This window comes from Myxocyprinus asiaticus, chromosome 16, assembly GCF_019703515.2.
Source record: "Myxocyprinus asiaticus isolate MX2 ecotype Aquarium Trade chromosome 16, UBuf_Myxa_2, whole genome shotgun sequence".
NCBI classification, from domain to species: Eukaryota; Metazoa; Chordata; class Actinopteri; order Cypriniformes; family Catostomidae; genus Myxocyprinus; species Myxocyprinus asiaticus.
In genome coordinates, this window is record NC_059359.1 from 27,044,652 (window position 1) to 27,058,244 (window position 13,593).

The window sequence follows — 13,593 nt, forward strand, 5'->3', positions numbered from 1 at the left end:
ATGAATTTTGGACAAATTATAGACAAAGTTTTCCTCCTGTTCTAACAAACTGGCCCTGTTTACCTTTATATATTTCAAGATATGACCTACTATAAATGATTAAGATCCTGATGAAAGAAAAACAATAATTAGAAAAGACACAAACATTTTTACTGGAAGCACAGTCCCACCTCAGTAAAGTGGCCCACTCATACTGTAGGTACCGTCAAAATATTATAACTAGCCCTATAAAAATAAGGTCTTATTTAAATTGTTTAGTTTGATTTCCCATAGCATTTTGAAGTAAACAATTGCAAATTTAAAAAAGTTCCAGATTTCCAATGTAAAGATTACATGCAGTTTAGTAATTCTGTGTAGCAGTTCTGGGCAAAGGAGGAGTCAGAAGACAGCGAACAGTCAAAGGTGAGTGTTTTATTACTTTACTAACTTAATAAAACTTAATAAAAAGGGCTCTTGATGGCCAGACACACAAACAGCTTCACGAACAGGCTCTGGTCTCTCTCCCCACTCTGATGCTCTGGCGTGCCTTTTCAGGTCTCCCTACGCCATCACTATAATGAGAGACAGGTGTTAGAGATAATTATGACCCAGGTGACGAGCCTTACTGCTCTCCCTCTCCCGCAGACCGACACATGACCACCAGCCCCATGCCACATACCCCCACCGCCGACACAGGCCGGGGCAACATCCTCAGATTTAAAGGGCTGAAGAGCTAGATACCAACGGGTTATCCGCGCATTAGTATCCTTCATGCAATGGAGCCACTGCAGAGGAGCGTGATCGGAACAGAGGGTGAAGGCCTGCCCCAGCAGGTAATAGTGGAGGGTAAGAACAGCCCACTTAATCGCAAGACACTCCTTCTCGATGGTACTGACTTTTGTCAGATGCATCAGTCTGCAAAATAAAGGGGAGAGAGAAGTCAGGTGCATGTAAAAGCGGCCCCCCACACAGTGCGAACTTTATCTTAAGGAAAGCCTCTTGGCACGACTCTGTCCACTGGACTGGATTGGGAGCCCCCATTTTAGTAAGGTCAGTCAGCGGGCTGGTGACATCAGAATAGCTAGGCACAAACCTCCGGTAGTAGCCAGCCAGCCCCAAAAACTGCCTTACCTCCTTTTTGGTCTTGGGCGCCAGGCAGGCTGCGATCACTGGGTTTTTTTAACCTGTGGACACACCTGCCCATGACCCAAGTGGAAACTCAGATACCTAAATTCCACCCGCCCAAATGTGCACTTGGCCGTAAGTTCCGCCTGCCACAGCGCTCTCAGGACAGCCCTCAGATGTTGCATATGCCGCCACCAATCATTACTATAAATGATAATATCGTCCAGATATGCAGCGGCATATGCCATGTGCGGTCTGAGGATCTTGTCCATGAGGTGCTGAAACATGGCCAGGGCCCCGAACAAACCAAATGGAAGCGTCACGAATTGATGTACTCCAAACAGTGTAGAAAAAGCCATTTTTCTCAGGATATTGGAGTTAAAGGGATGTGCTAATAACCCTTTGTTAAGTCAAGCGTCGAGTAAAATTGAGTCGCGCCCAACCGATCGAGTAACTCGTCAATTCACGGCATTGTCAAAATTGGACATCACGTTCACTTTCCGGTAGTCAACACAGAACCGGTCCAAGCTGTTGCTCTTCGGTACCAGAACTACCGGGCTGGCCCAATCTCTGTGCAACTCTTGTATTACGCCCATTTCAAGCATTGTCTCTAATTCTTCCTGAACAATCTTTTTCTTGTGTTCAGGAAGACGATAGGGGTGGCTATGAACCACCACCCCCGGGGTGGTCTCAATATGGTGCTCTATAAGGTTTGTGCGACCGGGAAGGGGTGAAAACATGTCCGCGAATTCCGTTTGCAACCGGGTAATGTCTGTAAGCTGCAACAGTGAGAGATGGTCTCTGCATGGGACTGGGATGAATGAATTTGGTTTGGGAGATGTCTACGGCTCGAGCTCCGCCCTCTCCAGAACAACCGTCGCCAAGGCTACAGGCACGCCTCCCTCCATGGTTTGAGGAGGTTGAGGTGGTAGATTTGAAGTGCCCCTATCCGTTCGCTTAATCTCAAAATCGAGATCTCCAACTTGTTGTGTGACCTCAAAGGGTCCTTGCTACTTGGTGAGTAATTTGGAGCTCAAAGTGGGCAGCAATACAAGCACTTTATCTCCCTGTGCGAATTCCCATAGTCGAGTGCCCCTGTCGTATAGTCGGCGTTGACGTTCTTGCACTTGGAGCAAATTCTCCTGTGTTACCTGCCCCAAAGTGTGGAGTTTTGCTCTAAGGTCAAGAACGTATTGAATTTGGTTTTTGCTATTCAAAGGTCCTTCCTCCCAAGCTTCCCATATGATGTCAAGCATGCCACACGGCCGACAGTAGCTCAAATGGGAAAAACCCTGCGGAGGCTTGCGGGACCTCTCGTACTGCAAATAACAGGGGTTCGAGCCACTTATCACAATTTTTAGTGTCTTCGTGTATGAACTTAAAATCATGTTTTTCAAGGTCTTATTAAATCATTCGACCAACCCAAGGTTTGAGAACATCCCGTATCCACCAAAGCTTGATGTGTATCCCTTTTACTCTTACCGGTATCCGATACGCCGCTACCCGATCGGGGGAAGCCTATGGAGCGTCGGGGATCCAGACCAGTGTCCCCACCTCCATCACCGGACACTGATCCTGACTGTGTCCAGCTTCCCCACAGCTCCAGCAGACCGGCCCAGGCCTTCCTTCCACACTTGTGGGGGCAGTCTCACCAACCTGGGAGGGATAGTGGAGGGAGATAGAGGGAGTAGGAGGGACAGACAAGGGGGGGTCCCCTGGACCAGGGATGGGGTTTGGGCGGGGCTCCTCCCCACTTCCGAAGAACCAGAACTGGGAGGGACTGGGAAGGATGGGGTGGGGGGGGAGGGGAAGGAACATGAGACACAGGGTTTGGAGTAAGAGCAGAGAGAGAAGAAGCAAAAGAAAAAAAATGAATTGCTGCCTCCTGGATACACCACCATGTAGTCCTCTGCCAGCTGGACGGCCTCCTCGAGCGATGCCGGTGGTGGCACTGGACCCACTCGGACATACCTCGTGGATGCTGGGCAACAAACTGCTCCAGTACCACCAGGTCGACTACATTCATGACGCCGCGGGTTCCCTCCACCAGCAACCATTTCCCGCAGGCATCCCGGAGCTTCTGAGCAAAAGCGAATGGGCGGCCGTGCTTCCCAGAACTCCAAGACCGAAAGAGCTGATGGCTTTTTTCGGGGCAATGACTAACCCATTGCTGGATGGCCTTCTTCATATGTTGATAATTGAGGAGGCTGGCAGTGGGAAGTTGTTGTGCCACCAGCTGTGCCTCCCCGGAGAGTAAGGGCCATAGCCGGGCCGCCCACTGGTCAGGAGGTCCACTTCCAGACCTCCGCTGTCTTCTCAAAGAAGTCCAGAAAGGCCTCCAGGTCGTCGTCCAGCCCCATCTTCATTAGGGCCGCGGGTGGGGTGGGTTCCGGGGAGGTTGCAGCACCGGCCCCCTCTCTGGCGATCAGGCTCCAGAGCACCTGCCGGTCCTCCACTTGTGCCTGGAGCAGGACTTGGAAACGCTGTTCCTGCTCCAGGCGTACATCCATGAGGGCCTGGTGTTGAGTCTACTGAATGCTGGCGAGGGTTTTGAAGACTTTGCCCCATGGTGAGGACTCCATAACAGCGTATTCCTCCAAAGCCGTGTTTCGGCACCACTGTAGCAAAGGAGGAGTCAGGAGAACAGTCAAAGGTGAGTGTTTTATTACTCTCTCTCAGTCTTAATAAAACTTAAACAAAAAGGGCTCTTGATGGCCAAACACACAAACAGCTTCACGAACAGGCTCTGGTCTCTCTCCCCACTCTGACACTCTGGCGTGCCTTTTCAGGTCTCCCTCCACCATCACTATAATGAGAGACAGGTGTTACAGATAATTACAACCCAGGTGACAAGCCTTACTGCTCTCCCTCTCCCACAGACCGACACATGACCACACCTCCCATGCCACATTCTGTTAATTAGTAATTGTGGTGATGTGGGCATGGCTGAGCAGCGCCTGTGGAGAGCAAGGCTGGGAGTGGAAGAACAGTAAGGATTGGCACCTGTGGGAAATTATCTCTAACAACTCTTCTGTTACAGTGAGAGCTGGAGAGGGATAAAAAGGGAGTCCAGACTGCCGGAGGAGAGAGAGAGAGCGACACTCGAAGCTGTGTGTGTGTGCGCATTTATGTTGAGCTGAAAAGCTACCAGTTTGTGTTATACTGAAAAGTATCAAAAATAAAATGTTTACATTGGGTTGTTCACCTGGCCCCCACTATAAATGGCTACATCACTGTACTCTCCTCTCCATCAATAGCTGGTGTGTGGTGGGTGTACTGGCACACTATGGCTGCCGTCTCATAATCCAGGTTTATGCTGCACACTGCTGGTGGTTGAGAAGATTCCCCCTTTAGTATGTATAGCACTTTGAGTGCCTAGAAAAGCGCTATATAAATGTAAGGAATTATTATTTATTATTATTATTTGATGTTCTGTACTTCCAGGATTTGGACATGAACTTCATTACCACCTGCTGGTGAAATCTCCAAACTGCAAATGCAGAAACTGAATTTGGACTTTGCGCTGAGTTAAGAGTATTAAAACGTCTTAGCACAATTACATATTTCTCAGGAAAATAGAAAATTTCACTTTGCGCCACTTCATTTACATACAATACACCCACAGTTTACGCGCCTACACCCACAGTAGCGCAAACACTCCCACCCATGCCCACTTCCACTTCATGCTGGCATAAAAATTGCACTTCAAATTAGCACTCTCTCAAAAATTGGATAAGATGTTGCACAAGGTTGTAGTGCGTAGCGCTGCGCTTTGTGCACTCACGAAAATAGAGCCCACTATATTCTAAGTCTTCTGAAGTCATATGATAGCTTTGAGCGAGGAACACACTGACCATTAAATTGTTATTTTCTTACAATCTTCCTCTCCAATGAGCTGTTTTCTGCAATTGGTTCATTGAGTCAGGAAATTGAACTTCAGAAACTGGAACAGTCCAATTTATGGAAAATCATTAACCAAAATTTTTAATTCTCTCATCATTTACTCACCCTCATGCCATCCCAGATGTGTATGACTTTCTTTCTTCTGCTGAACACAAATGAAGATTTTTAGAAGAATATCTCAGATCTGTAGGTCCATACAATGCAAGTGAATAGTGACCAGAACTTTTAAGGTCCAAAAAGCACATGAAGGTTGCATAAAAGTAATCCACATGACTCCAGTGGTTAAATCCATATAATCAGAAGCGATGTGATAGGTGTTGGTGAGAAACATATAAAAATATAAGTCCTTTTTTACTCTAAATTCTCCCCCTGCCCAGTAGGTGGCGATATGCACAAAGAAGGCGAATCGATAAAAGCAAAAGAAGAATGTGAAAGTGGAGATTTATAGTAAAAAATGACTTAAATATTAATCTGTTTCTCACCCACACCTATAATATCGCTTCTGAAGATATGGACTCAACCACTGGAATCAAATGAATTAATTTTATGCTACCTTTACATGCTTTTTGGACATTCAAAGTTCTGGCCACTATTCATTTGCATTGTATGGACCTACAGAGCCAAGATGTTTTTCCAAAACTCTTCATCTGGGATGGCATGAGAGCAAGTAGATGATGAGAGAATTTTTGGGTGAACTATCCCTTCAAGACTGGTCTACTGACTCGACAGGATCAACGCTTTATTGAAACGATTGCCAGTATATCCTTAAATTAACCTTTGGTGTTCTACTGAGAAAGAAAGTCATAAAGATTTGGACTGATATAAGGGTGAATAAATAATTACAGGATTTCACTTTTTTGGGTGAACTATTCTTTTAAAATGTTAAGAAACTCTGCTATTACTCTAGTACTATTTTTAGCATCTATGGAGTTCCTCCTCTGTTCATCTTGATTTTACACATTCTCTTTTGATCTCAGTTCCGTCATGATGTGAATGCATCTGAGTTGGTAAAGGGAGTGTCAGATTCTCTGCTGCCTTCTCTGTCTCTTTCCATGCTGGAAAAAGCAGACTTCAGCTCTGTGGATCAGCTGGAGGGACGTGGCTGGACTCATGCTCAAGTACACACATAAAACAACATTTAAAAAAAATCTGTTCCATCACCATTCTTTCCATTTTTCTCAATTTTATTTTCTCAATTTTCTCTCTCTCTCTCTCTCTCTCTCTCTCTCTCTGTAGTCTACTTTTCTTTTAAAGAAGATTTTGGGTAATAATATCAGCCTTAACGAATTACGGTGAGACCTTTTATGATTGTAACTTGCAGTGATAAACAGCATGAAACGTAATAAATGTTATAAAATAATGGAAACTTCTGTTAATATCCTGTAATAAAAAAACTGTGATCTTACTGTTGACAACAGGAAGCTGGGTCAGGCTGTACAGGGAGTCACCTGTGAAATGATTGAAAGAGTCAATCGAAGCAATGCCTTGGAAATGGCACAGACTCTTACCAAATCCTCTGAGTGGCTCTCCAGGGATCAGGTAAACACATTGACACATACTGCTTCAGTGCTCTCACTATTTAAATTCCAAACCTACAAAAACTAAATTTGTGTTTGTCCTGTTATATTTCTGGATTTCTTTTTTTACGTCTCAGATGCGCTGTGCAGCTCAAAAACTCTTTGCAAGTCTGGAGGAGCAGAGACCAGGATATTTCAGTGACATCAGGAACTCTGAACTCCAGGCCATCCCTGCTATGCTGCTCATCCATCTACCGTATGAACAGAACAGTGATAATACTAGTCAGATGTTTAAAATATTGAGGATTTTAAACTTGTTTCACGCAACTTTTCAAGTTTAAGGTTTAGTTATGTTCAAATTGTATGCTAAGCAAGGTAACATATTATTTTTGTCTCTTCTCTCCTGCAAACATTTACCTTGTCATGATGCATTCAGAGTGGAGAAGATTCAAAACCTATCAGATGCAGTGTGTTCTGCTTTCATTGAGAAGATGAACCAAGTGAATCTTTCATGTCTGCCAAACAGTTCTCCAGCACGAAATGCACTAACAAGAAGAGCTCTAAGCTGCCTAGTAAAATGAGCACACACACACACAAACTCATTTAAAGAAGCATCTTAAAACATACCATGTGTCATTGTAAGTGCCTTTGTACTATAACACATTGTGTCTAGTGGTTTAATTATGTTAGCTTGAAAAAGCCAACATACTGTTATTCCACAGACTTGGTTTAGGTTTAGGGTTCATAATCCCTAAACCAAGACCAAAATGTTTGACTGTAATTCATCCTAGAGCTTTTTAAGCTGCATCAACCAAACGTGGCACAGACCTTCAGGCTGTTCCTAATCAGGTTGCTATGACTTTTCTAAATTATTGGAATTACGATTTTTGCACAGCGGACAATAAAAAATCCCAAAATTCCATAGATTTATGGAATAATAAAGTTCTCTTCTATTTTTAACATTTTGATGTGTAGAAGGCGATCTAACAATGCAAAATTAATGGCAGCATTATATACGTTTTAGCTTAGTTAGCTCATGAATTGATATAAAGAAAAGTGCTCGAATTTCAGCCTTTTTCAATAAATTGCTAAATAAATATTAGCTATTTAATTATCTTCCTGAAATTCAAAACAAAAATATATTGTGAACATTCATAATTTAATTTGTTAGCCCTAATGAAAAAACAACAACAGTGCATTTAATAAATGGCGTTAAACCGTATTATAATTGACCTGGCTAGTCGACAGTGTTAGACTAAATGTGTTAGACATGCTCATATATTATTTTGTTTTAAATAATATTCTTTAAAGTTACAGCGGTTGGTGTGGAGTAGTTAAAAACATCTCCAGTTACACATGTAACCTCGGTTCCCAGAGATGAAGGGAACGAGGCATTGCAAGAATCGCTATGGGGAATTCCTTCCAACGACTTAGTTGAAGCCCTTGTACAATAACGCCAATCCTGAGATTGGCAATGGTGTTTGAGCCCCACCCCTTTAGGCATGCAGTTGGCCTATATAAGTGGGTGCACAAACATTTCTTCAGAATTTTATGACTGAGGGACAAGAGAGTATCGCTTGAACCTCGAAACTCTGAAGTAGTAGTGCGACTAGATTTTGCAATGTCTCGTTCCCTTCATCTCAGGGAACCGAGGTTACATGTGTAAACGAAGAAGTTCCATTTCGATTCACTCAACATTGCGAGAATCGCCATGGGGAACTGAGTCCCATCACGGCACACTACGTGCATAAAGCCCTACGATAAGGCCCTACGTTGCATTTTTGTGCAATACCCTTTGTTGAAAGATAAATAATGTTTGATTATGAGCCCTCCGATGAGGGTGGATGTTGTTTGTGGAATCTCAGTGGCAAAAGATGAACAACGTAGTGTAAAGCCCTATGACAAGGGTGACGTTGTTGTGCGATACCTTTTGTCGAAAGATAAACAAGGCGAGGGCGAGCTTGGCTTTTGCAATACCTATGTGAAGGAAAACTATGCTTGGGATTGTGGAAGCCTTGGTGAGGAGGGCAGATATGATTGTACGATATCCTTTTAGGACAATAGACATGCTTGAATTTGATAATTGTGTGATATGGAATGTGTGGATGTAACAGTGAGTGGCCCCAGGCCACCACCAGATAGGCATGAAACTTACGGCTGATGGAGTGTTGAGTGTGTGTGATGATTTGAGGGTTGGTTTGAATATATTTCTGGCATGACAAGGAAGGCCAGTGACCAAGCATCTTGATTATGGATTCTGATAGTTCTTGATGAGCAGCAGCTGTGGCCGCACCAATTCTTAATAAGTACCCCGAGAGACTAGGGGAGAAGACCTCAATGTTTGAGGGGTCAGATGCGAATTGTGAACTAGTTTGCAGATATATAACCATGGAGATGTAGGGGCAGGAGGAGCTGGAGATTATAGATATCATTATGCTATGACCGCATCCTGAGTGGTCTGTTTTGGAGTGTAAGAGAGAAGGGATAAAAGAGCATGCACTGGGCGAGTCCTTTCTGCTTGAGTTTTCAGAATATAAAAGGGAGAGGAGTGAGGGGCTTAGTCTGGCAGAAGGTCCGAAAGGTGCGGGCAGGGGACGGGAAGTATGCTGGCGGAGGGACGGTGTCGATTAAACTCCTGAAAACGAGATAGAGAGTCAGCGATTGAATTGAAAAACCCTGGAATGTGCTCGGCTGAGAGAATAAAATGCATTTGATGCTCTGCCATGTCAAACGTCTCGGTAGGGGCATAAGGAGCCTGGAGGAAGACTGGCCTTATAGAAGAATGGCGCTGCCCTTTGAGACGCAGTCTTTGACAGCGGCCGGACTGCAGGACAACTCATCCAGGTGAGATATTTCCGGCTGGACTGGAGGGGACCACTGTTAATTGAGCTCCAAAACCACCTGCGAGGGGACGCAAATCAGCTCTTATCAGTGGTATGCACGTGCCTCACCCTCCCTTGGGGGAGGGGCTGCAACATCCTCCATAGACCATTCTCCCTTGTCCGAAGCTGCAAGGGACACAGCATCATCATTACCCATCGAATAGGACAACACTGTGCTGATCTATAGTGGGCCGGAGGTCGTCACGTGCATATTGCACTGGGGAGGACGCTGTGTGGGAAGATCAAGGGGCTCATGGGGCTTGCGCTCCACCTCGGGTTCTTCCATCTCTACCTCACGGACCCGCCGTGCTTCCTCATGTGGTCCCTCAAGACTTGATACAGAGGAAGCGGTTGGGAGGGCGTGGGAGGTGGAACGAGGGCGACCCTAGAGCGTAGTGTCATGAGACTCGTACTCACAGTGAGGGCAGTATGTCTCATGTTGGTCTGATGGAGCGATGTGTCACTCATTGGAACACTTGCGATACGACATCTTTAAAAAGACTTGTACACTCAAGCGGCTCTTTATATGAGTGTTTTACATCACTTGGATGGAATATTATATATATATATATATATATATATATATATATATATATATATATATATATATATATATATATATATATAATAATGTAAATTGGTATATGTTCATTGTATGACTTCTATGTTGCTCGGAACTGCACCCAAGACTTTCACCACTGTTGCACTTGTGTATATGGTAGTGACAATAAAGTGATTTGATTTGAAATACATATATATATATATATATATATATATATATATATATATATATATATATATATATATACAGTTGTGCTCAAAAGTTTGCATACCCTGGCAGAAATTGTGAAATTTTGGCAATGATTTTGAAAATATGACTGATCATGCAAAAAAACTGTCTTTTGTTTAAGGATAGTGATCATATGAAGCCATTTATTATCACATAGTTGTTTGGCTCCTTTTTAAATCATAATGATAACAGAAATCACCCAAATGGCCCTGATCAAAAGTTTACATACCCTTGAATGTTTGGCCTTGTTACAGACACACAAGGTGACACACACAGGTTTAAATGGCAATTAAAGGTTAATTTCCCACACCTGTGGCTTTTTAAATTGCAATTAGTGCCTGTGTATAAACAGTCAATGAGTTTATTAGCTCTCACATGGATGCACTGAGCAGGCTAGATACTGAGCCATGGGGAGCAGAAAAGAACTGTCAAAAGACCTGCGTAACAAGGTAATGGAACTTTATAAAGATGGAAAAGGATATAAAAAGATATCCAAAGCCTTGAAAATGCCAGTCAGTACTGTTCAATCACTTATTAAGAAGTGGAAAATTCGGGGATCTCTTGATACCAAGCCAAGTTCAGGTAGACCAAGAAAGATTTCAGCCACAACTGCCAGAAGAATTGTTCGGGATACAAAGAAAAACCCACAGGTAACCTCAGGAGAAATACAGGCTGCTCTGGAAAAAGACGGTGTGGTTGTTTCAAGGAGCACAATACGACGATACTTGAACAAAAATGAGCTGCATGGTCGAGTTGCCAGAAAGAAGCCTTTACTGTGCCAATGCCACAAAAAAGCCCGTTACAATATGCCCGTCAACACATTGACATGCCTCACAGCTTCTGGCACACTGTAATTTGGAGTGACGAGACTATGTTAATAATAACTACTATAAGTGCTATGTTTGGAGAGGTGTCAACAAGGCCTATAGTGAAAAGAATACCATCCCCACTGTGAAGCATGGTGGAGGCTCACTGATGTTTTGGGTGTGTGTGAGCTCTAAAGGCAATGGGTGAATCTTTTGCTGCAGGTGCTGAGAGTCAGATGGAGAATGTCCTGATGTGTCTGCAGGGAAATCCTGTCTGCTAGAAGGTGTCCGTTGACGGCGAAGAGAGGACTGTTCAGACGAGATGATTGTCGTAGTCAAGACGAGACGATGTCAGTCTTGAAGGAAGAAAATTCTGAAGAAATGGTGATTGAGTGCCCGCTTATATAGGGCAAATGCGCACCTAAAAGGGCGGTGCTCAAACACCATTGCTATTCATAATATTGGCGTTATGATAAAAGTCAACTAGCTTCAACTAGGTCATCCGAGAAGGAATTCTCCAAAGCATTTCACCGCAATGTCGAGTGAACTGAATCGATAGGGAACTCAAACGCATGTATTGAGACAAATATTATACAAATAATGTGGTCACAGTACTAACTTCCATTCTAATTCATGTAATGGAAAATTGCGATTCTTTATCAAATATTTTATAATATTTACTTTTGATTAGTATATAACATAATATGGCACAATGGTACACATATAAATTAATGAATTCACATTTGATAATCCTGTTTAAAAAATAGAAAATATGATAGCCTATTGGCACATTAAAAGAAAGTACAAGTTTAGAGTTTTAAAATTTTTTGGAAGTCACAATTGTTTGAATATGCAGTCTAATGATGATCGCTCATAACATCTGTGTATTAAAATACTCACAAATGATAAGTCTCTCTAATGAAATGTGAATGAACAAATGCAAACAAATAACTATCCAGTGCGTAGACGTCCTTGTGAACGATGAATGCTGCAGGAAAGTATTTATCATGCGTCTCCATTGCAGTGTTTAGCTAGAACATAAATGGTGTGGTATTTTTAAGTTTGTTGTTCTTCTTCTTTCTTCTCTTTTCTTCTCTTTTATGGCGGTTGGCAAAACAAGCTTAACTTTCTCTTACCGCCTCCAACTGAATGGTCATTACATTGGGAGAAACAGCTTTGAGGCATTTTTGAGGCATTCAGCTCTGGCCTGTTGCAATTCTATGGTTATAGCAACCTTTAGCGGGTTAGAGCTGCTAATGACCCATTCACGCGGTGACCGCGGTGGTAGAAAGCCTAATCTGAATGGATACCCACTGTAACACAAAAAGTGATTAATTATAAGTTAGTTATTATATAATTATATAGTTTTATTTGGATGTTTCATCTAGGAACTACTGAAGCACCATCATCACTGCCCTGATCTTTATTCTGTATCTCTGCAGAGGTCAAATACAACTGATCTGTCTGCATCAGAGGTCTTGACTCTGGGCCCGCTGGTTTGTGAGTTAAGCCCTGCTTGGATGTCCTCTCTGAATCCTGCTGCTCTAAACTCCACTCTGCAGGCTCTGGCTTCCTGTCTACATATCCCACAACAGTACAGAGAGCGTCTGTTCAGACTGCTCACTGACACCTATGGGTAACCCAATATGCAAAATTACACATAGCCCACTATGGGACTAACACAATCGCACACATCACTTCTATTGATCTCAGATTTCAAATCACTGCTTTTCTCTTCCTGTTTTTCCATTGTTAAAGAGACTGTTGCTCCAATTCCTGGTGTGGTTTAAAGGTGATGTGTGTACTGTAATTTTTATAGTTATCTTCTGTCGAATATTAATATGCAGAGACAATTGTAAGTAAGCCATTCGTAGATTGATTTCCCAGAAACATGTAAACAACATAGCGCTTTTGAAATTGCTCTGTTTGTTTGAGCATTCTAACAAGTCTTTTCATAGCAACAATGAATTACTCAAATTACCGTGAGTATGAGTGGGACTGTTTGTTTGACCAATGGAAGATGGGGGGGGGGGGGGGCAGTGTTCAGGAAATCTGTTTGCAAACAGTCTTAATTTTTACAGTTCTGTTTGGTAATGGTAGTGGTGCAGAAAGTGCACACTACACCTGTAAAAAATAAGAACTGTTTGAAACAAATTGTTTTGAAAGCTAGATACACATTCCTCACTACTGGAATATGTGGCAGAACTCAGGTTGCCTGTAGCCAGAATTGACAGAATTAAGTGATTTATTTATTTATTTATTTATTTATTTATTTGACAGAACTTTACTAAACTAATTTATGCCAAAAACATCTGTATGCTGAAGTAAAAGCCCATGCTGGAATCATTTTGTACTTCTGTTAATAATAAAACATCTGTCTTCCATTTGATCAAGGGACCCTTCTTATTGGTCAGAGGATGTCATGAGGGCACTTGGGCCTCTTTTGTTACTTAATGACACTGCTGTTGAAAAGCTGCCTTCCAAAGTAAGTTGAACAGTCAGATATATGTTAATTTTCCTCCACCGGGGGGCCTGGGTAGCTCAGCAAGTAAAGACGCTGACTACCACACCCAGAGTCGCAAGTTTGAATC

The 13,593-nt window shown here is 42.9% G+C and overlaps 1 protein-coding gene across 1 annotated transcript in view; it reads left to right on the top strand.

Moving 5' to 3' along the window:
- LOC127453833 (otoancorin-like) overlaps positions 1-13,593 on the top strand; it is a 32,521-nt gene that overhangs the window by 12,110 nt on the left and 6,818 nt on the right. Inside the window, exons 15-21 of the mRNA XM_051720546.1 lie at positions 5,985-6,125; positions 6,244-6,299; positions 6,426-6,546; positions 6,662-6,780; positions 6,961-7,096; positions 12,445-12,638; positions 13,397-13,487. Of these exons, the coding sequence (XP_051576506.1) occupies positions 5,985-6,125; positions 6,244-6,299; positions 6,426-6,546; positions 6,662-6,780; positions 6,961-7,096; positions 12,445-12,638; positions 13,397-13,487 (858 nt within the window). The remainder of the gene's footprint in view (positions 1-5,984; positions 6,126-6,243; positions 6,300-6,425; positions 6,547-6,661; positions 6,781-6,960; positions 7,097-12,444; positions 12,639-13,396; positions 13,488-13,593) is intronic.